Genomic DNA, 21515 nt, shown 5'->3' on the forward strand with positions numbered 1-21515 from the left:
GAGCCTCGAGACTATTCTGTTTCATATATACCTATCCAGATATATTTCTATATATCTCTATATAAATACCTTATATCCATCCAGCCTCTTACATGTTCATATTCCCCTACCTTTTATATATAGCTCTCTGCCCGCCTGAGCGCAACAGAAATAGCGTAACTTTTCTTATATATATCCACATATATACCTTTTTACCACGCTACCTCACAACTAGGTTCTAGCCTTTTGACAGCTGTCGATTCCTGTTGGCATAGTTGCTGACTTCACTAAACCTGGAGAATCAGCGTCCATGCGGCGGGATAACAGCAGGATAGTATGATGAGATCACACTGGTCATGGTTAATCGAGCGGCTGAGACCCGCTCAGTCGTCTCCATATTATGCTTTTTACATCCGAGAATGTTTACAACATGGTTATATGACATTCACCCAGCTGAAAATGCATATCGGCATGCAGTTGGGTTTTGGAGAGTGGAAGCACTGTTACTACCCGAGGTCGCAGGACAAGCCTGTCCGGATCGATATGTATGGCGATGGCAATTGCTCCACCTGTGGCATCCGCCACACCGGCTTCAAAGAGATCTTCGCGGAAATGACGGCATTTCATCGATCGTTAGAGTTGCCGCTCCGGTTTCGCTCCCCCTGGGCTTTCTCGTGGGCTGCAGCTGCGGGAGTTTTTTTACCCCCGTGGTCTGATATCCCCTAGTATAGCGAGAACGCGCAGAGGAAGATGTTGGAAGAGATTCCGAAGGTGGTTGTTGTGATGCTGCTAACGTGAGTAGTGACCGGCAGGCAGCTTCGGGGATTTGCATGGTATATATAAAGGGATAACGATCATATATTGACATCTCCCTAAGCGATGTACAATACACCTTTTGAAATTCTCGCACGCTTGTTGATAAAATAAAAATAAAATAAAAAATCACTGCCGTGGTTCGCGAATATGGCTTTTAACTGACAAACCTCCCCTCCGCGAATATCACGATTCTAGTTGGTTTTGTTACTTCCGCGAACAGTCCACGACGTCTGGTCAGAGATGTCGCTGCCTCAGCAACTCAGAGCCTTGCCCTCTATGCTCCTCGAGCGCCAGCCCTGCTGCCCCTGATGCGCCCCGTGCTGTCTTTGGCGCCTTGATGCTCCTGTATTCCCAGCAAAAGTTCATCCCGTGTATCGAGATGATGATGCCTTGGTCATTGAACACAATGGTCTTTTGGCACGGCCCGGGCTTTGTTGATTCAATGGGAAGTAGCGCGGAGGCTGAGGATTTGGCTGAAGACGCAGATCGCGAGTTACTCCGGCGCTACCAAGAAACATCTGCCGTTGAACCTTCGTACATCGGTTCCGGCAAGCGGTTAGGGTTAGAGCCCCTCATTTCCACGATCATGAGAACGAGGATGTGTATCCTGGCACCTGTCGCGCCCTGTCGCGCCTGGGGATCGGACACGCAGCCGGGAAATTATCTTTCCCCGGCAAGGTCCTCCCTCGCCCGTTCTGTTGTGCCTAGTGTTGCTTGTAGGTGTCCCTTTGCCCGTTTCCCGGCATAGGTAAACTTTTTCACAAGAATCCAGTCCAGCCGATTCTCAGATCGAAGTAGGCGGTACCTAGCAGGCTCGCATAGCGACTTGACTTGATTGGACGATTAGCTGCGTTTGATCGAGCGAAGGAACTCAATACTCTGTGGATACATGGGTGGTAGACTAGCGCCAGTTCAACGAATTTGGTTATGCTACAATAGCGGATGCATCTGACTTCATTTCCTATACCTTTTGCCGCTGCCGTGACGAAGGGAATTTACCTCAGAGTGGCTGCACGCCGATGCCAAAACGATCCTCCGACCATATGGCCCGGCTGATATTTTCGGGCAAAATAGCCAGCCACCATTTTGGAAAATGGATGTTGACATGCTCACACGGTACTTCTGTCTATCTAACTTGAAACTCAAAAACTCCGCGCTGTATCGAACCGTCATACCTACCTTTCTCTAGCAGGCAGATACTGGGTATCTTGAACTATCTTCTGCCGCGGGTAGTGTCACTGCAATCAACTTTGAACCTGCCCTCTAATCTCTAGATAACCTCTAGATAGCACAGACAGTGTGTACTCAATCTGTATATTCTCACTGCAATCAACATTGAACCTACCATTCCAATCTTCAGATCCAGATGACCTTCAGACAACCTCCACACTTGCTTCTATCTTCAGAAGTTGCAACTGGTTTTCTGGATCCTTGAGGTGGTCCATGAGTTGTTGATGAAAAGTGCGATGTCCGATGGGTTAATCACGCAGGTATGCCATGACCATGCTACTGGATTCGGGGTTGACCATTTCCCTCGCGTAGTGCCACTTCGGCTACCTACCCCTCAGCCCACCTAAGGTGGCAGGATAACATCACCCAATTCGTTAGGCTGGCGCTGATTTACACCACATATACAAAAGCCAAGACTCGATTCGATATTACAATAGTGCAAAGCAGCAGAGAAGGAAACCGCGGAGGACACTGAATAGAACGGATAGCGGGAACTATGAAGGGCACAGCTGGAAATCCACTCTGTTGCACTCTAACCCATCCGTCATGCTTGCTCGCACTCTACCCTTCTTACACTGACTATTATGCCTTTTTCCTCATTCTACTTATTTGCTCTCCATCTCTTTTACGATATGTTCAATGCGCGCATTTATTCCCATCCATGCCACTCAGCAATCACACCATCTCATTTATGACAGCCCTGGTGATCTCTGTTAAAAATACCTCCGCGATGATAATCATAATGTGTTCACCGAGTTGTTCAGCTGATGACTGCTAGACAAAGTGATATCAACAGACTCATACAAGTGTGAGATTGTCCAGTGGAGTGGAGATCACACTACTATGATCACTAACAAGTCTAAGATTTCACATCAATCAGCTCTTCAAATACATCCAACATTTGGCCGATGTCACTGAGCGCTTGGCCTGTAGCATCCTCACCGTCCACACTAACTACATCGACAAATACTTTGAGTACCCACCGCTCCCATTGCTTCTGATAACTGTGACTCGACTCGATAGTACAACTTAAGTTAGTGTTATGGTTTGGGATTTAGTTACGCCCCTCGCTTCACATCAAAATTCTGGGGATGTCTTTGCGACTAATGGGGATCAAGCGATGGATGACAGCTGCGTAGCGCCCCAACCTGACAATGGAGGTTACCCTGCGTTTGCTCCTCACGGGCCAATACGAGTCTAGCTGGAGCTCCTTGCTCGAACAAGTCGAATGAAGCATAAATTCGACAACCACCGACCCAGCGACTATATCCCCGTTAGAAATCTTGACAGCTGATAAGGCAAGGTGGATTCCGATACGCAATGAGGACTCACCTCCAGAGGTTACAACCTGTATATATAGCTGGGCGGGACGCTCATGCTCTTCTTCTAATTCTGAACAGATTCACTCACTGAAGAGGTTTATAGAGGTTTGACTCTGGAGTTTTGAAGAACATTGAGAAAGGAGTAGAGATTGAATCTCAAGAATCAAATCTCTCAAATTCTGAAACTAAAGATCTTCATTCAAAATAGGGCTTAAAATGCTGCTCTTTTCTAAGTCCTCATACACTAAGTACTCATATGAAAGAGAGATGTTGTTCTTGAGAGGTTTCTCTTTCATTTCCGATTCTTTATGAATCCTACCCCACCCTTTTTCTGTTCCATTGTGCCGTCAACTGAGAGCAGCTCTTCACGCCATAACCCTACATCATACCCGCTGAAGAAGTGGATGATGAGACCGGTTGGCCCCAGATATTGAAGAGTGAGATGCAAATAACTATGTTTCCTAATCCATGTCGCCAGGTGGACAAGAAAACCCTGGCATTGCCTATTTTCACCTTCCTCTCAGACCCTTACTTTTTCTGTAGCCATATCTTCTTTAATAGCGCGCAGCCGCTGACTTCCAATAAATCAGCGAACTACCTGTTCAATTCGCCTAGAGCGAATACTCTGAGTCCGTCACCAGGTGTTCTCGACGATATTTGAAAGCCGTTTATATCAAATATCGAGCATTGATTTTTTTTTTAATATATGTATTTCCCCCGCGGTTCATGAAAGTACATATTCCTTACATGCTCGTTATGTTGGGCTTTAAGCCCCTATTTGGAACAAGCGTCAATATCGATGTGGTATGGAATGGGATATTTAGAAGAGGAAGACGTCAGGGGTGCAGGGGCAGAATATGAAGACATACCTGATATATTAAATATTACCCTGCTATTTTTATATATAAATAAAATAGCTAGCATATGTGTAAGTTAAATACTCCGCACAGTCACTTAGCTTCACGTAAAAGTCTACTACCATTCATTCATTTTCTCAGGAGTCCCCTTGCAATTTCCCCCTATCTAGCATGGTCTGAAGGCCAATAATGAGATCCCTTGGAGCCATAATAAATCTTAATCTGACATTGTTAGAGCCCATGCCCCTGTTCGGCATAGAGTACAGAGTACTGGCAAAACCAGATGCAACGGGCGCAAGGTACCGAGTGACAGAGATGACAGAAACTTTCCTTGTGGTACATAACATACAAGGACATTAAAATAGAAACAATTTGCATCCAATGGTGTAACTGCGGTTGGGATATATATATATATACACCACCCCGTTCTTGTCTGTCGTACACCTTGTGTGACAGAAGGAGGCGCTTTGATGGTGGGGGAACTCAACCGCCAAAAAGTTCCCAGATATAACAACTCAATAATAATAATAACAAAACTAGTTAACTAAATCCAACATGTTGTGTGCTTTGTTTGATGGGCAGATTAGCCCCCTGACGCGGCCTGCTAGCGGCCACTAACAGGCGCTAGGCCCGCCAACCCGCCCGACTAACAACTAACTAAGTTACTAACTATGTAATAAATGTCTGTTCTCCCTTCAGCCTACAAAGTCGCCAACAACAGCCAGCCAACGTCGGATAACCAACCCCCAGCCGCCTGAACAGCCAGTCCCAACGACGAGCACCACACAGCTTTCGAAAGAATTGGACAGCGAGTCTCGTCGTTGCCCAACTTTGCTCTTCCTCTACCCAACCAGTTGTACAGATCTCCCATATATTAGTAGTCATGACAGACAGCCCTCCCCCCGACGATCGCCCTACGCCAGATGCCTCCCCACGAACAGAGAGCGAACTGCCTCCCCGCCCACCATCGCCACCGGCGAAAACAGTATCTCCAGAACCAGCGCCTGCTGCCGTTAATCCAGAGGAGATGGCTCAGTTGGAGAAAGTCTTACAGTCGGATGTATGTGGACCAGATCCGAGATCCTTGTTTTTCGCGCACAGTATATACCGTGAGATTTTGAAGCTGCTGAGAACATGATAGCTAACTACTCATGGCCTACTTAAAAAAAACAAAAAAACAGATTGGAGTTTCGATTCTATTAACTAGATTGAAACAAACCATTGCATCCACTAAAGTTCGTCACGACAGCCCCAATACCCTTCCTCTTCATACCCCAATCCGTCGAACCCTCCCAATGACCAGTTGATTTCAAACAATTCCAGGACTTCTCGAGTTTCCTACGCAAGCGATCTGTCATCGAAGAAGAACATGCGCAAGGCCTCAAAAAGCTTGCTCGCTCTGTCCATGACTCGGCCCAGCGCATCGATAATCGCCAAGGCACTCTCTCAGTCAGCTGCGATGAGATAAACCGTATCCACGACCGCATGGCCGACCATGGCCTCCAATTTGCGCTCTCCCTTCAGCAGATGTCGGATGACCTGAATGAGCTGGCTGCGAACCTAGAGCGGGGCCGGAAGCACTGGAAGCAGAACGGGCTGAATGCGGAAAAGCGCGTGCAGGATGCGGAGAACATGGCGGAGAAGGCGAAAGCGAAATACAACTCTCTCGCCGAACAGTATGACCGCGCTCGGACCGGCGACGCTCAGCATGGTAAATTTGGCTTGAAGGGGCCCAAGTCTGCGGCGCAGCATGAGCAGGATCTGTTGCGCAAGGTCCAGAATTCGGATTCGGAATATGCGTCCAAGGTCCAGGCGGTGCAGGGTATGAAGAATGAGCTGATCTCGAACCTGCGGCCGCAGGCCGTGCGCGCGCTGCAGGATTTGGTGGCTGAGGGAGATTCTGGGCTTAGCCTTCAGGTGCAGAAATTCGGTATGAATGAATTATTTTTTATTCCTTAAAAGAGCGACATGCGGTGGTATGGCATTTTTGGCGACTGACGTTATTTTTAGCTACATTCACCGAGAAACTTCTGCTTGGGAATGGTCTTTGCGTGAGCCCATTGAAGAACGGCGTCAATGCCAATGCCGCTGGGTTTAAGAGCCTGCGGGAAGTTGCGTCTGAAGTTGATGACGAGAAGGATTTTAAGAGCTTCGTCTTGAGCCATGCGTCCAAGATTGGCTCAGGATCTACTGAGATCAAATATGAGAAGCACCCAGTCCGTTACTAATATCAAAATCATTCTGTTTAATTTTATCTGACATGCATTCTAGACACTCGCGACCCCTCCTCCGCAACCAGCCCCTATACAAACTGTAAACCAACCCAGCCCCGCACCTCTCCCCCAGGCTCCTCCGCAACTATCAGGACCTCCGTTCAACTCCACCCCCCCTCAATCTGCAACCTCACCGGTCCATCATCAGCACTCGCCACACTCCTACCAACAACCGTCGCAGCAGCAGCCGTATCAACCACCATATCAGCTACCACCTCCGCAACAGGATCCATATGGCATGCACGAGCAAGCACCAGGACAAATGCCACCGCAACAGCCACAGCGGCAGCCGTATCCACCGCCTGGGCCCGGTCCAGCCCACATGCCGACCCAATACCGGCCCTATTCACCGGTCCAGCAACAGCAACCTCCTCCAGAAACCCTGTCAGCAGCTAGGAACGGGTTCGGCGCAGATACATCACGTGAGCCGCAGGAGCCTGACCCTGGGCCTGGCCCTGTATTTGGCCAGTCTCTGGAAGCTCTGTTCCTTAGAGATCAAACCGCCATTCCTATGATCGTGTACCAGTGTATCCAGGCCATCGAGCTTTTCGGGCTCAATGTTGAGGGTATCTATCGTCTCTCTGGCAATGCTAGTCACATTGCGCATCTGAAGGCTCTGTTTGATCATAGTATGCAAGGATCCTTCTCTCTCCCTTCGCCCTCCCCTTCCATTTTTCTTACGAAAAAAACGTTGATTAACTCGTTACCCTGACTGAAAAAAATACTTTAGACTTCAAACTAGTCGATTTCACAAACCCGGAGAACTTCTTCCATGACATCAACAGCGTAGCTGGGCTCCTGAAGCAGTTCTTCAGAGAGCTTCCTGATCCGTTGCTCATGAATAAGTATTATGCGGATTTCATCAATGCTGCACGTAAGTGATGTGATGCGAATCATATCCTTCGTATACATGTATCGTTCGTACTAAACATGTCATCGATGGGAAAATATATAGGTATCGATGACGATTACCAGCGCTGCCTTGCATTGCATGCGGCTGTTAACAATCTCCCGGATGCACACTATGCGACCCTCCGGGCGTTGATATTGGTTAGTATCCTTTTGCACTCGTGTTTCCATCTCTATATAGTTTAACGTAGTGTTATATTGTGCTAACTAAAAATTTGTCATAACCAGCATCTCAGCCACGTCCACAGACGATCTGACGAGAATCGAATGAATGCAGGCAACATCGCTATTAGCTTTGGGTGAGTTGCCCCCCTAGTTTGCTATTACTTCTACATAGCTTGAAAATGCGCGTAATAATACAGCGTACTAATTCGGATACTTTATTTTAGTCTCACCCTGATGGGTTCGAATGCCGGACACAACGTTGCAGATTCCGGTTGGCAAGCACGTGTTATAGAGGGCATTCTGCTGAATGCGGACACAATTTTCCACACGGAATAAAACAAGTGGCGCGTGCACCGTTCCTGTCCTCTATATTTAGCCTCCCTTCCTGCTTGTTTTCGGTTTTCCGCATGCCAAGATTCCCTGGGATTTCTTATCCTTAATATTACTAGTTATTTATCATGTACCGATCATATCTCTTTTCTGCTTCTTCACCCCTATTCGGCGATATATATACTACACTACTTTTAGCCTATTTATTTTTCCATCTCACTATAGCAAGATACGTAGGTGTAGTATTTAGCTACATATTTATCCTGAGTTAACTATCCTCTAACTATTCACTTCACTCATCTGGCAACTCAATCGCCGAGTCGTGCTGCCTCCACGTGATATCCCGACAGTGCCAAGCCCGACGGACGGCCGGCCTTCACCGAACGGCAAGCGATGACATAATTATTAATACTGAGGGCTCGAATTTAGCCGCAACCCGCTTTCTGGTGGGACGAAAAAAATCTTCTTATCCCCCTCAGTCTGAGTTGTTCTTCCCCCTTTGCTTTTCTTCCTTCATTAGCTTTGTTTTATACTCTCCATGAATCCTGTCGGTTTATCACACACCCATACCGATAATTGTTGAGCCTTTGACGTTGTCTATCAACGGAGCTCTTCCTCTGCATCCTAAAAGAGTTTCCAGCGACTGAACAGTCTAGATTATGGGCAAACCGTCTTTCCAGGCATCAAATGCCTTGATCTATTTGACTCTGGGAGCTTTCCTGTATAGCCTCACTCTCAGATACCCATGTACTCCCTCCGTGTAAAAAAGATGAGTTGGAGGCTAACGCTCTCGCCTTTTCGCACAGCTGTCTCGGTCTCTTCATCGCATACCGACTTCGAAAGCAAACCACAAAAGATTTCATGTCTAGCAATGGCACACAGAAGGGTTAGAAAAAGCAAAATAAATCCTCATTACTACTTGCCATTAATTATTTACCTATATACCTCGCCTTTTTCTTCCTGTCGGGGGTTTTTTTATAGTCCTCCACTCTCTGCTCTGCTCCGCTCCATACCCCACCCCTGCCCTTTTGTTCCTCCGTCTCCTCTTTTTTTGTTGACTACTAATATATTTTCTGGTTAAACAAACATAGCAATCCCGCTTGCCCTGAACTTTATCGCGTCCGGTGAGTTGCACAGACAATGCGCTGTTGCGCCTCAATTGCTTTCTCCTTTATGAGAAGCGGCAGCAAGATAAAAATTGCTAGAGGTAATATAACCATGGTCGTGACAAAGCTGGCGCTTGCGGAAACGAAAAAAAAAAAAAAACCAACCCATATCAAACGCAAGGTTCTGTCTTTGATACCATATTATTTGCCTCAATGTCCCAGCTTCATGGATTAAGCGCTGCATGAAGTCTACCGGACAAGAGCTGAACGGATGTGGAGGGAGACGACGGAATTTATATGGATACGGATTTCGTTGATATTTTTGTCGCAGCATAGACAAGGTTCGTATTCGAGCGTTCAGTTCAGTGGGTGCTGTTCTGGGCTTGCGAGCCAGGCGGAAACAGGGAAGGGAGATATGGAAGTCATTTTACGTCCGTATATGCCATGTCGCATCGACCTGCCTGCAGGTTTCTCTATATCACAGATATATTTAACTGCTTTCCCTTTCCTCCAGAACGGTAGGTCCAGAGCAGCATCTGCTGCGGCTTCACTACGGGCGCTGATTGCGGCATTGGAACACTTGGTAATCCACCTCCGGGGACAATGGCTTCCTTCAAACTTGCTGTTGTTTATTCAAACTCCTAGAGAGATTATCGGGTATACGATGCAGGCATGATGCTGAGATTGTACCGTTGAACACTCGACCAAGTTAATGCTTGCGTGGGAAACGTGCTGCCGCTTCTCCCCCCTATCCCCCTCTCCCTCCCTTTTACTCGTGTTAAAATTATGTGGATAAGCTAACTGTAGGAATCCTCTGTCGTTTTCTTTTCTCTTCTACCTTTACAGGTCTTGGATCAGGAATTTTATTTACATATCCTGAAATTGCAACTATTGCCGGTGTCCAGGGTCTAATTGTCTATGGGTTGGCTTCGTCACTGCCTCTGCTGGTTTTTGGATATTTGGGCCCGATCATTCGCCGAAAGTGCCCAGAAGGCTTTGTCCTGACTGAATGGGCCAGGCAGAGATATGGGATTGTCGCTGCGACATACCTTAGCTTACTGACGTACGTGTCTACCTCCGTTCCCCATTTTTTGCTCTAACTTGAATGGAAAATCTAAAACTTTTTCTTACGGGCAGATTGATTACATTGTTCCTGTACATGGTTGCGGAACTCTCCGCCCTCCAACAGATTATCACTGCGCTTACAGGACTCGACGGATTGCCTGTGGTGATCGTTGAGGTTGCCGTGACAACAATCTACACCTCCCTAGGCGGCTTCAAAGTATCTTTCGTCACCGACAATCTCCAAGGAGCAATGGTTGTGGGTCTTATCATCATTGCCGTCATCACTGTCGGCACAGAGGTTAATATCGACCGCGCCCTTGTCGAGTCATCTGGCTTCTTGGAACCGTCTCTCCTCGGCTGGCAGTTGATCTACATTCTCCCCATAGCCATCCTGACAAACGATTTCTTCCTATCGAACTTCTGGCTGCGGACTTTCGCCTCCAAAACTGATCGTGATCTGCGCATCGGTGTATCTATTGCCAGCGGCGCTATATTCTGCATCCTCACTTTAGTCGGTGTTTCAGGTTTGCTCGCTGCATGGTCTGGCGCATGGCCAGGTGATCCACCGCAATTGGGCTCGATTGCCTTCTTCTTGCTCCTTGAAAAGCTCCCGGCCTGGGTCGTCGGTATCGTGCTCGTCATGACTGTCTCTCTCAGCACTGCCGCCTTTGACAGCCTGCAGTCCGCAATGGTCAGCACGGGTAGTAACGACCTCTTCCGCAACCGTCTACCGCTGATATACGTGCGCATCCTCGTTGTCTTGTGTATCATCCCCGTGATAGTTGTGGCGCTCATGTCTCCCAGCGTGCTGCAGATTTTCTTGATCTCAGATCTCGTATCTGCATCCTCGATTCCCGTGCTGGTTTTCGGCCTGTGGGATAAAGTCTACTGGTGGACGGGGTTCGAGGTCGTTGTCGGAGGGCTGGGCGGTATCTTTTCCGTCTTCATTTTCGGAACTATTTACTATGGCGACGCGCATGCTGGCGCCAAGCTGATTCTTTTGGAAAACGGCCTTTACGCTAAAGATTGGAGTGTTTTTGGTATGTTTGCATCCCTCGCCCAATATATTCTTCGGTCAATTGCCTATATATTGTATCATCAATGTTTAAAATCCAGTTGCTGATGCCTCCTACAGGTGCATTCCTCGCCGCCCCGCTCGGGGGTATCCTATTCGCCATCGCTGCGCTTATCCTCCGACTGGGCTACCACTACCTCTTGGCCAAATCCCAACATCGCAGATTCGATGCATTGGACAAGCCAGTGCCACCCCCTCAACCTTCCCGCCCCTATTCATCCGAGGAGGGAATACCCAATATTGAGTCTGGTGTCGGAGGCCCCTCGCTGTCTCCAAATAAGGATGTAGAGGAGGGACCTATCGCCTCTGACGATAGTCATACACCGTCTCTACGGGAGCGGGTGGCCAGTAAGTGGTTGAAGATGTGATGAAAATAAACTCACGTCGGTAATTTCCAGCTCATAAGGGTCCCGCGTGTGTGTTTTTTGTTCTTGGCTGCCACAACTTGAACTAAAAATACTGAAAGAAAACTAATAAAAAAGGGCTGTCTACCGGACACGAATAGCCGGAGGATATTTGTTTCCAGGTCGCGCTCACGAGTGTACCCACCAGTGCGCCTTCTTAGATTGATTATATACATTTCCCATTTTGTTCACTATATATTTTATCGCATATCTTTCGTCACCTACACTGTTCTGCATATACACACATTGGGTGGGCAAAATGGGAGGCCCTCGTTATATCTGTCACTTTCGAAAAATCATACGTTTTGTTTTGTTCTAGTTGGGAGGCTGGCTTTGTGATGGGAGAAGGAGGATTTTGAGGATTAATTGCATTTTTATTATTTTCCCGGAGTGGAGTTTTGCGGAGAACTAGATCAGATCATGTAACTATTAATCGCCGTCCGTGTGGGTGTATACTCCGTATAGAGAGATACATAACTAGATATGCTCAATAAACAGTCTCCGTTGGCTTTTTATTCTTGAATGTTTGAAATTCTGTTTCATTGCACTGTTTCTTATAGTGGAGAATCAAGGCAGGATCTATTTATTTAATTTATAATACTCCGAACATACACAAAAATGATATATAGAGGAATAACGATGATAACAACCACCAGCTCAACAATGGTTTTGGCTATTTTACAAAATACCAGAGATGTCAAGAACACCCGCACCAGCTCACATTAGAGCAAATCGAGAACCAAAAAAATGGCAAAATTTGCAAAATAAAAGAAAAGAATATCCTACAGAGCGAAGATATTAACCCTCTCTTGACCCCTGAGCCCACAATAATATGGCATCCTTCCCCTCCTCTCCCTTCCCACCATCACGAAGAAACCCTACACTCCCTCAAAACTTCGCTCCAGACATAAGCTCCAACCGATCCTTCAATGACAACCCCTTCGCAAACGCCGGATTCGTCTCCATATCCTCCATCGTCGACTCATTCACAAACCCCCATACCTTCCAGTCCCCCTCCTTGCCCGCAACCAGCATCTTCTGCAACACAATATACTCTGTGGAAGTCTGGCTCTTCGCTTCCCCTGCGGCAGCTTGCGGCAGGGTTCTCTTGGCCTCGTTCGGGCTTTCGGCAGCGGGGGGTTGGGGACGGACCAGAGACTGGCGGCTCTGGATGCGCACGACGACCTGGCGAATACCGACACCGTGAGCCACCTGTGCAGCGCGGTCGGCGATGACGCGCGACCCGGTCAGGGTCGTTGAGAAGGGGAATTTTATGAATTTGTGCAGTGTCCAGACGAGCTTTTTGGCTTGTGGGGGCCGTTTGGAGATTCGCTTTAGAAATTGATCACGGAGGCTGTCGCAGCAGATGTTGTCGAGGGTTGCGGTGTCGGCGCTGGGGAACTTTTAGTTAGCCGCGTATTTATTTTATTTTATTTTATTCTTTTTTTAATTTTTTAATTTTATTTATTTTAATTTTTTTAATTATTTATTTTGCAAAACAATGTAGAAGTATGAGAGAAACTCACGCTGCGTAAGCTGTGTACATGGTTTTATAGAGGTCGCGGGCGGCGCGTTTTCTCTCGCGGAGGCGGAGAGGAAGCTTGTTTTTTGCATTGAGGTATTTGCAATAGGCTAAAACGCTGGATTGCGGTGGTTTAAATGCGGGCACAATTGCGCCGGGAGAACTCGTCAGCTGGGTTAAATCCTGGCAGTCAAAGTAACGAATATTGTGGAGACCCTGCCCCATTTTCCAAGGGAGGTATAGCCGGGAGAAATATAAAAATGTCAACCAACTCACCCAACAAAATCCTGAAACTTCGCCCTCAGCGATACCCACTCCATCCACAGCCGCTCTTTTGGATACCTGAATATGGACGGCATATTCCTCCACAGAGGCCGGATAAAGGTGCCCGGCAAAAGCCCCATATCATCGGGAATGGACCCGTCCCTCATCGATCTCAGGGCCTCCTTCATCTGGTTTTTCGAGCTCATTGTCGCTTCTGCTTGTGGCCGCAATATCTGCGCGTTTCTCATAGAGGCCTCCCGCTGTGTAGTGTGGGAGAAGGGCCGGCATGATAGAAGGAGATATCGCGAGGATAACGGTGAAGAGGGGAATGATTGTAGGGAGGACCAGAGGTGGATATAAGGAGACGTGGTGGTGGTTCGGAGGGGGAGAGAAGAAAGGGCGTAGGAGCGGGGAGCGAGGGAGGATGCCATTGCAATTACAGAGCCCACCCGGGGGTGATTTAATGTAATAGTGGACGCAAGTTGAGAGCGGAGGTGCCCGCTGAGCGGCACTGGCGACGGGTGCTGGGAAGAATTGGGTCGTGAAGCCCTGGTAATTCGTCGCTTGCTGGAGATGTTTTACTCCGATCTGTTTCGGACTTTTTTTTAACCTCGAAATCGGCAGAAAAATTGATTGTTGTATTGGGATTAGCGGTAACTAACTAGTTAACTAGGTTTAGTCAGAAATTACGTTATCACAGACCTTGCAACAACGCCGACATCTTCCATCTTGCCCAACTTTCTATGTAACAGAGTCAAAATATTTTCTTGTTCTATTTCTTTTGTTCGTCCAGTCACCAATCATCCCTAGCAGTTTCTGGGATTTGCCATAAAGCAATTCCTTTTGCTGCCCGTGCCCAAAATTTAGCTGCAGCAGTCATACTGCAGGTTCTCGAGCCCCCAACATCATGCTTGGGTGGGGAACGCGGGAGGATACTTGCCCATCATTTAACGTGGTAAAACTGGAGGTGCTTCATGTTTAGAGAGGTCAAGTACGTCTTGAAAAAACCTTTCTAAAAGCATGCTCCTTAATTTCAATGAAGTTGTTGTAGCTGCTTGAAATGCACAACCATGACATTGTTCAGTCAGACGATGGAAAATACTCCTTTGAGGCCAATAATTCCATGAATTGCTTTGAGAGATCAACCCCGATAACATCTCGCTGAACCAGGACACATTTAAAGTGATGGTATTATTTTGATAATCGATGCATTGATATCAGGTCGGGTGATTATTATCATTCATACGCCTCCAAAAATAGTTGTCGCCTACCAAACAGGTACGAGAAGATACGAAAGGAGAAGTTCGCAGAGAGTAGAAGACAACGGCCTTTTACCTGATGAGGGCTAGTGGATATGGTTTCTCTTTCGGTATTTTCCATATGCTCTGGGGATTGGGGGAGGGGATACCAGAAACAGTGATTTAATGGTGATATAAATCATGTAAAATTAGTGACTATGATCATCGCCTCTTCCCAGATATATGCTATAGATCTCTGCTGATATGTATATTTGAATATATTATATTAGCTAAAAGTAGGTATGTATACATAGCTACCACCAAGATCACTAGGACATGCTTGTCGGACATTACTCAACGAACAAGGGTCCAAAAAAACTCACATTTATACGTATACAAAATTCGCAAAACGCACCCATTATTTAATAAAAACATTTATCATCCCATCCTCCGAAACGGATGCGCCTCCGTATTCAACACATATTCATCTAAACTAATCAAACTAGGGTCACTGAACATCAAATAGAAATACTTCAGCGTCTCCGCCAGCCAGAAGCTCTCCATTCGGTTTGACAACGGCGCGTTACCAGCCGTTCCCCTAGGGACCGTAACGTCATTCAGCGCTGCGTTCCCAAAGGGCGCCTTCGTCATCTCCTCAATGGCCGTGAACATGTCCCATGCCGTATCAAGCAGTTCTGTCCGGCCTGTAATGCGATATAAGATGAAGACACTCTCGATGGCCTCCGGGCGAAGGATATAGCGTCTATCCTCTATAGATCTGATACCCTTGGGGAGGCGTTCGCGAGCAATGATGGCTTCTGCGCTGTTGTCCTTGTACCATTGTTTGTCGCCATCGGGCGAGAAAATGGATCTGGCATGTGCGGTGACTACTGCCTCCTTGTACCTGCTCTCGTCCCACATGCAGGGTCCGTTGGCCGGGCATGGAACCATGTGGAACACCTCGGGCATCATCCCTGACGGGGTCGCTTTGTATGTCCAGATACAACCGTCCGTAAGTTTCCGCGCGATATCCATATGGGAGGGGATATCGAACAACCTGGACCCCAGCGCGAACATGCCACCGGCGAAGCAAACAAGATGTTGGCCTTCGGCATCCAGCTCGACGCCTCCGTCGTCACGCGTAGTCACCTTGCCGGAAATGAGTATATCTGCATTATCGGGCACCATGGGTCTATAAAGAATATGTTTGGCCACCACAGCCATGGCATCCCTGTACATTCGCTCATACTTATCATCCACGCCGCCCAGCAGCGCGTGCATCTTTGGCATGTACTCGTAAAGGGAGTCTGCGATCGCGCCCAGCGTAAAGGTATGCACTTTCCCTTCGAAATTTTGCGTGCGTGCATCGAGAACCAGAGGCCACATCCCCGGAAGCTTCGTCTTGCTCTGCTTCTCTTCAAACATTTTCATAATTCGATGCACGGCATCGTACCATTTGGGGTCCTTGGTGAGTTGTGACAGGCGCGTGAATTCCATGGTCAGGGAGCCGATCTCGGCAAGAAGACAGAAGCGGGAGGCTTCCTGCTCGAGTCCCAGGAACGCGGAATGGATTTTCCAGCGGGTAACGGGCATGCGGTTTGGAGTGTCAAAGGCGGCGTAGAGAATGTTTCCCAGCTCCGTGGCCTTGGTAAGAAGGACATGTTCTCCACTCAGGTCATAGGCTGATAAGAGACCACCCAGGTAGCGGATTGTTGTTTCAAAGACATTGATTTCCTTAGATTCAGTGGTAGTGAAGTCGATATTGGCAACAGCGCGTACAGCCTCGTGGAATTCGTCCTTCAGGCCCATGATCCATAGGGTGTCAAGACTGTCAACCAGGGTGGCTGCCCATCCACCAAAAGTGTCATAGGATCCTTTTGTAAGCGGAGTAACTTCGTCGCGCATCCATGCGTAACTCCTATACGCATTCCACGCGCGAATAAATGACTGTTTGACAGCTTCTTGTCGGGGTATTTGCTTCGATAGAACTTCTTTGAAACCTTTGTCGGAGAACACATGCTGAACTCTGGGCAGCCTTTTTACCGGGTCCGACGGTAGCGGCACAAATGATTTCACTGGGTATTTTTCTTTGAAGTTCTTCCAATCGAATGAGAATCCTTTCGGCAGCTTTGGATAATTTGGATTTGGGGCGAAGGCATCTGGCCCGCTTCTGTGATAAAGAAATAGGAGGGTGGCTGATAGAAGAACGTAAATTAACCATCTGCCTCTGAATGAAATCATGATCGCTTCGCCTAGCTTCGATTGCTGCGCAGTTCAACTAGCTAGCGATTAGTTATAGTAAGACAGGATTCATTTGACTTGCTGCACAGAGTTAAGGTTTGAAGAGTGAAGATTCGGAAACTTTGGTGACGATGAAGGCGAGTACACTTAGCCGGAGAGATGATGATTGTATGGCATCCAATTTGGAGACTTCAAGACTCAGTCTGTTGCGCACTAACAAGACATACATTTATTGTTGCTTGATGCTTATGTCTGTGATTTCTGAGAGGGGATAGCTTCAAGATTCCGGCTGCGGGGATTTGAGATAAATAATTATACTCCAGACATACATAAATATCCAGGTTTGCTATGGGGATTGTTTCAACCCCATTTGATATTATTATTGGTTCATGGAGTACAGTTAACCTGGGAATATCTTAGGCGCCGAAAACAAGCCCTTGGCGCCATATTGCCCCTAAAGCAGGGGGCTTGTTTAACGAAACCCGGACCTAAACTATAGGTACTTCTTATTAAAGCCATCCGCCACGACAAAGGGATATTATTTAACTAAATAAACTACCTCGTGTCCTCTCTCCTCTCATCATTGCTTCCATTTACAACACTCATCCAGCAAAACAATTGCAAACAATTCTTGTTCCCGTCAGCAGGATAACTACCAGATTCACATCTCCTTCAAACTGTCCTATATAAAACTTCCCCCTGAGTGCCTGCGGCTGCAATAGTCGTCAACTCAAAAGACTGGCGTCTTCCTCCGCGAGCTACAAACCCACCCCTCCCTCTCCTCGCCATGCCCTCCCTCCCCAGTCCCAGCCTCGATTCCGCAATGCTCTAAGGTCATACCGCGCTCGTCCCCCAGCCTCGAACGATCCTCCACCTCTATTTGCGTCCTCGGATGATTATTCCTCCCCATCCACGGTGCCGTGCCCGCCGCCGTCTCCAGGTACACCCGCTTCCGAACCCCGGGATATATTATCCTCTCTCCATCCTCGAGTTGCAGTGATTCTGGGCGTTGACCGCCGCTGGTATATTCCTTTACTGCTTTGTCGGGGCCTCAGCATCCTTCCGGCAGCATGGTGGGGCTTACGTTGTGCCTTCACGTTCTTAGCAGAGCTACTGCGGATCAGGCCTCAATTTTGGCATGAAGGATGGACAGCAGCTATTGTGAGAGGAGCCGCGGCTGATTGGGACGTGGAGAGACGGTTCAGGGTTACGGAAGTGGCATTGGCTATTATTTGGGTATTTTCCTGCTCTGTCCTTTATTTGCGGCCCATTCTCATAGGAACCCGTGTTTACAAGGCGAAAAGGGAGATTTAAAGGACGTACATACAAGAAGTATAAACTGATTTCTAACCTAATTCCCGGTTTGTAGTGTTCGGCGTCAGCATATTTATTTTACTTTTTTACAGATTGTATGATGTCTAGATGGTAAGCTGTCCCCAGATTCCCTCCAGATATTTCTTTACAACGGACAAAGCCATATCGAATCCTCAAACTAACACGGAAACCCAAAGGCTACTTAATTATACCCCCGCTGCAGTTGTCATTCGACTTTTGGCTACGAATGGTCTTCTTGCATACCTCACGTCGTGGATCCTCTATTTATCTGGCGCTTCCTCAGATCCTCGCCTCCTCCTTCCAGCATGGATATCAATTGCATCGGTTCGTTCCACCACCACCACCACCAAAAACATCTCATTCATATACGCTTCATGAGGACACTACTCTAGCCATTTGATATCTGATTTCCCCCCGCTCTGAAAAACAGGTCCTCTCTTTCGTTTACCACATCACCCAACGCCAAATTAACATAAAAAAAGAAACATTTGCGACGATCTACGTTTTCTCAATTGCCAGTTTCCTGAGTATGTGCTCCTTGCTTCTGCAGCTGCATCTTACACGCGAAAATGAGCCTGAAGTCCCGTTATTCGTTATGGGGAAGATAATCTTGGAGTTTGGCGCGCAGAAGATTGCTGAGTATGGAGTTGGAGGCGAGGTATCTGATGGATAGGAAGAGGAGATGACGCTTCCTGACTCCCCCCTTTTTATTCTTTCTTTCCGTTTCGTTTCTTTCTCGAGGTTGATATGGGCGGTTTGATACATCTATTTTCTTTTCTGGCAACAAGAGCGATTGTGCATGAATAACATTTCCTTGCTTTGTTTCCATTTGGTTTTTTATTCTTCTAAGCCATCTTCTTCTTACCTCTCATGCAACAATTCACCGTTTAGACTTTTTTGATGAGAAAATTAATTGACGCTCTCACTGGCGATGCGCAAAACGACTACCTAGGCACTGACTCCGTACATTACATCTTTTGAGATAGCCTCAACCTTTCTCTCTTTTACTACATGCTTCGTTTTTAAATTATTTCCCTAATTAGGAGGATATCAAGGGGGACCATGTACACGTACTACTTCATCGACATTCCATATCATTCACGCCATCCATCCTGCTTGATTATTCCAGTTTGCAATTCAAACTTACAGACTCAACAGCCAGTTCTATCCGGCAAAACCTGAAAATAGTAATAGACGGAAAGTTGCTTTTGCCTATTATTAGCCAGAAGACATAAATAATCATACTTTCCACCCCTGAGTAGATGGATGATTTATTATTCACCGCGGCCCTTCAAATATATTATCTTTTGATGCGCCGGAAAAATCCAGAAGCAAATATTTATTCAGAGAAAAGAGAAACAAACAATGAAACCAATAACTTCTTAGGGAGATACCCGCGTGAATGTTTCATGAAGTAAGCCTGGCAAGCGGTGCTAAGCTTACTGTGTAAACTTTGACAAAAAAAGAAGAGTTAAAAGACTTTTAAAAATAACAACAATACGAGTCAGATGCGGAACAGACAGCGTCAAGTGGACACGGCCACCCAACGTAGATTAAGGACGGACCGTATGTATGTACATGTACGTTGGACCATACGGCACGGAATTACAAGCAATTCACAGATTACGACGCCTGGCTCAAACAAGTTCAGACTTCACCCAAGTTTTCTCATTCTCCTACTTCAAAAAGCAAACTGTTGATTCATTCCTCTGGTTCTTTATTAACGACTAAAGGAAAAGTAACAAAGTCATGAAACAGGAAACAATTTCCACATCGTCATTACCATGCCGCCATTCGACCTATTTAAAAGAGCAACCGCAGGAAGAAACAAACATTAAAAATTAAAAAAATCATTTTCCAGATCATGGGGTATCTCATCAACGCCTTGTCCCGTCAACGTCCCGTCTACTCGAATTTAAAAAGGGGGGGCGGGGCGCCAGCTTCCCTTCAATTGTGGTGGATAGCGTTCTTGTTCTAAGAATCACACAGCTGGGCGAGGTTGAAACCGACCGAGTTCCGTTTTATATCCTATCCAGACCACTCCAATCGCAGGACAAAGTTCTCCAAAAAAGTTTCCGTTAAACCGGCAAGAAGCAATCCGTAGATATATACCGGATAAAGGGCATTTTCTCTAAGAGAGAAGAATGACCCCTTCCCAGCCAGTAGACAAAGGCGACCGCACGACATGGCTTCTATCGATCCTCTGGAGTGGACTGGGAAGACGAAACGGGACGGGCGTGATGAGGTTGACTTAGAACCCATGGACCTTTATGGTCTTGGCGTCGAGTTCGAGCCCTTCCTTCTTATCGACCAAAAATTCTTGGACATCCTTGCGCTGATCCCCTTGGAGCTGGATCACCTCGCCCATCTCACTGTCGTTGACGATGGTGCCATTGCAAGCTGCGAAATAAATTAGTATAAAATATAAGATCAGGGTAAACCAAATGGTAGACAGCAAAAAGCATACCGAACTTCTTCTTAATGACCTTGAGGATCTTCTTCTGGTCGAACTTCTTAGGGAGACCTTGAACAGTTGTCAGGGTCTTACGACCATTGCGCTCTGCGAGAATATGTCAGTTTTCAATCTATGTGGCGATAGAGACAGAAGAAAAAAAAAGGAGAAGATACGTTGGATCCGTATATGGATATAATTTTGGGATTGTTTTGTATCGCCGGTGTCTTCGTCAGCTTCGGCGAAGGGGTCTGTCGCAACACGTGCCCAGTTAGCCAGCTAGCCCTCTTTCAGTTTTGTTTTGCAGGCTCAGCCGCGACATCACACAAAAACAAGCCAGACCCATCGCGGCTACCCCGCTATTCTCCAACGGGGAAGCCATCAAGAGATCCATCCGTCTCCCCAAACAACCACAACAGACAGCAGCAACAGAGATAGCAAAATACCTGATTCTCTGTGATGTGGCTGGTGTAGCGGAGAGTCTTGGCTGGTTTGTTTTAAGGGTGGGCAGAAAAGAAAGGAGGCAAAAATCCAAGGTGGCGTGGCAAACTTACCGAAGGTCTTGAGGTTTTCGATTGACATAAACCCGTTGTTTGTCGCGACGGACTTAAAAAGGTGTGTAGTAAGGGAGTAAGGATAGTTTAGGTTGATAAAGAGTGCTTTTGAAGAGAGGAGATCTGTGACGAGCAGTGGTTGTGTATCCTCGCTGGTCAGTAAGAGAGAGTCGTCGTTGGTGGAATAAGGAGGAAGAAGAACGGCGGAGGCAGAAGAAAGACGGCAGATTTAAGCGGGAGGGGGCGAGGCGTGACTCAGCGCTGACTCAGCGCGGCGGTGAGAACCACTGGCCCGTTTCTGGGCTTGGCAGGTCACTCCTGTGTATTTCGCCATACTAATGAAGGTGTAAAGTTACATGATAGTGACTCCGGGGGGCA

General features: G+C 47.2%; 7 protein-coding genes across 8 annotated transcripts; 4 read left to right on the forward strand and 3 right to left on the reverse strand.

The window, feature by feature from the left end:
- Positions 1 to 318: 318 nt before the first annotated feature.
- Positions 319 to 1593, forward strand: BDCG_05957 (uncharacterized protein; the record flags this gene model as incomplete). The annotated part of the gene is made up of 4 exons (XM_045421670.1): positions 319 to 611; positions 711 to 773; positions 991 to 1511; positions 1568 to 1593. The coding sequence occupies 4 exons, from the start codon at positions 319 to 321 to the stop codon at positions 1591 to 1593; spliced, it is 903 nt and encodes a 300-aa protein (XP_045277496.1).
- A 3494-nt stretch (positions 1594 to 5087) lies between these two features.
- BDCG_05958 (rho GTPase activator) lies at positions 5088 to 7887 on the forward strand (the record flags this gene model as incomplete). Its single annotated transcript, XM_045421671.1, has 9 exons — positions 5088 to 5264; positions 5386 to 5439; positions 5528 to 6134; positions 6215 to 6420; positions 6476 to 7106; positions 7208 to 7351; positions 7433 to 7527; positions 7615 to 7685; positions 7776 to 7887. The coding sequence occupies 9 exons, from the start codon at positions 5088 to 5090 to the stop codon at positions 7885 to 7887; spliced, it is 2097 nt and encodes a 698-aa protein (XP_045277497.1).
- Positions 7888 to 9021: 1134 nt separating this feature from the next.
- On the forward strand, positions 9022 to 11495 carry BDCG_05959 (urea transporter; the record flags this gene model as incomplete). The annotated part of the gene is made up of 4 exons (XM_045421672.1): positions 9022 to 9088; positions 9834 to 10050; positions 10125 to 11092; positions 11188 to 11495. 4 exons carry the CDS (start codon positions 9022 to 9024, stop codon positions 11493 to 11495), a joined length of 1560 nt encoding a protein of 519 aa, XP_045277498.1.
- Positions 11496 to 12039: 544 nt separating this feature from the next.
- On the reverse strand, positions 12040 to 14388 carry BDCG_05960 (uncharacterized protein). The gene is made up of 4 exons (XM_045421673.1): positions 14258 to 14388; positions 13330 to 13974; positions 13058 to 13171; positions 12040 to 12924 (listed from the first exon to the last, which is right to left on the reverse strand). Exons 2-4 carry the CDS (start codon positions 13746 to 13748, stop codon positions 12420 to 12422), a joined length of 1038 nt encoding a protein of 345 aa, XP_045277499.1. The 5' UTR covers positions 13749 to 13974; positions 14258 to 14388; the 3' UTR covers positions 12040 to 12419.
- Positions 14389 to 14404: 16 nt separating this feature from the next.
- Positions 14405 to 17161, reverse strand: BDCG_05961. 2 transcript variants are annotated; one of them, XM_045421675.1, is made up of 2 exons: positions 17024 to 17161; positions 14505 to 16833 (listed from the first exon to the last, which is right to left on the reverse strand). In XM_045421675.1, the coding sequence occupies exon 2, from the start codon at positions 16794 to 16796 to the stop codon at positions 14994 to 14996; it is 1803 nt and encodes a 600-aa protein (XP_045281479.1). In that variant the 5' UTR covers positions 16797 to 16833; positions 17024 to 17161; the 3' UTR covers positions 14505 to 14993. The 2 variants fall into 2 exon arrangements, with proteins under 2 accessions (XP_045281478.1, XP_045281479.1); XM_045421674.1 differs by having other exon boundaries at positions 14405 to 17161.
- On the forward strand, positions 16900 to 19395 carry BDCG_05962 (uncharacterized protein). The gene is made up of 4 exons (XM_045421676.1): positions 16900 to 18032; positions 18166 to 18221; positions 18308 to 18455; positions 18562 to 19395. Exons 2-4 carry the CDS (start codon positions 18208 to 18210, stop codon positions 18802 to 18804), a joined length of 405 nt encoding a protein of 134 aa, XP_045277500.1. The 5' UTR covers positions 16900 to 18032; positions 18166 to 18207; the 3' UTR covers positions 18805 to 19395.
- A 987-nt stretch (positions 19396 to 20382) lies between these two features.
- On the reverse strand, positions 20383 to 21165 carry BDCG_05963 (eukaryotic translation initiation factor eIF-1; the record flags this gene model as incomplete). The annotated part of the gene is made up of 4 exons (XM_045421677.1): positions 20383 to 20531; positions 20599 to 20691; positions 20760 to 20834; positions 21138 to 21165. 4 exons carry the CDS (start codon positions 21163 to 21165, stop codon positions 20383 to 20385), a joined length of 345 nt encoding a protein of 114 aa, XP_045277501.1.
- Between the last annotated feature and the right edge of the window lie 350 nt (positions 21166 to 21515).

This window comes from Blastomyces dermatitidis, assembly GCF_000003525.1.
Source record: "Blastomyces dermatitidis ER-3 genomic scaffold supercont1.6, whole genome shotgun sequence".
NCBI classification, from domain to species: domain Eukaryota; kingdom Fungi; phylum Ascomycota; class Eurotiomycetes; order Onygenales; family Ajellomycetaceae; genus Blastomyces; species Blastomyces dermatitidis.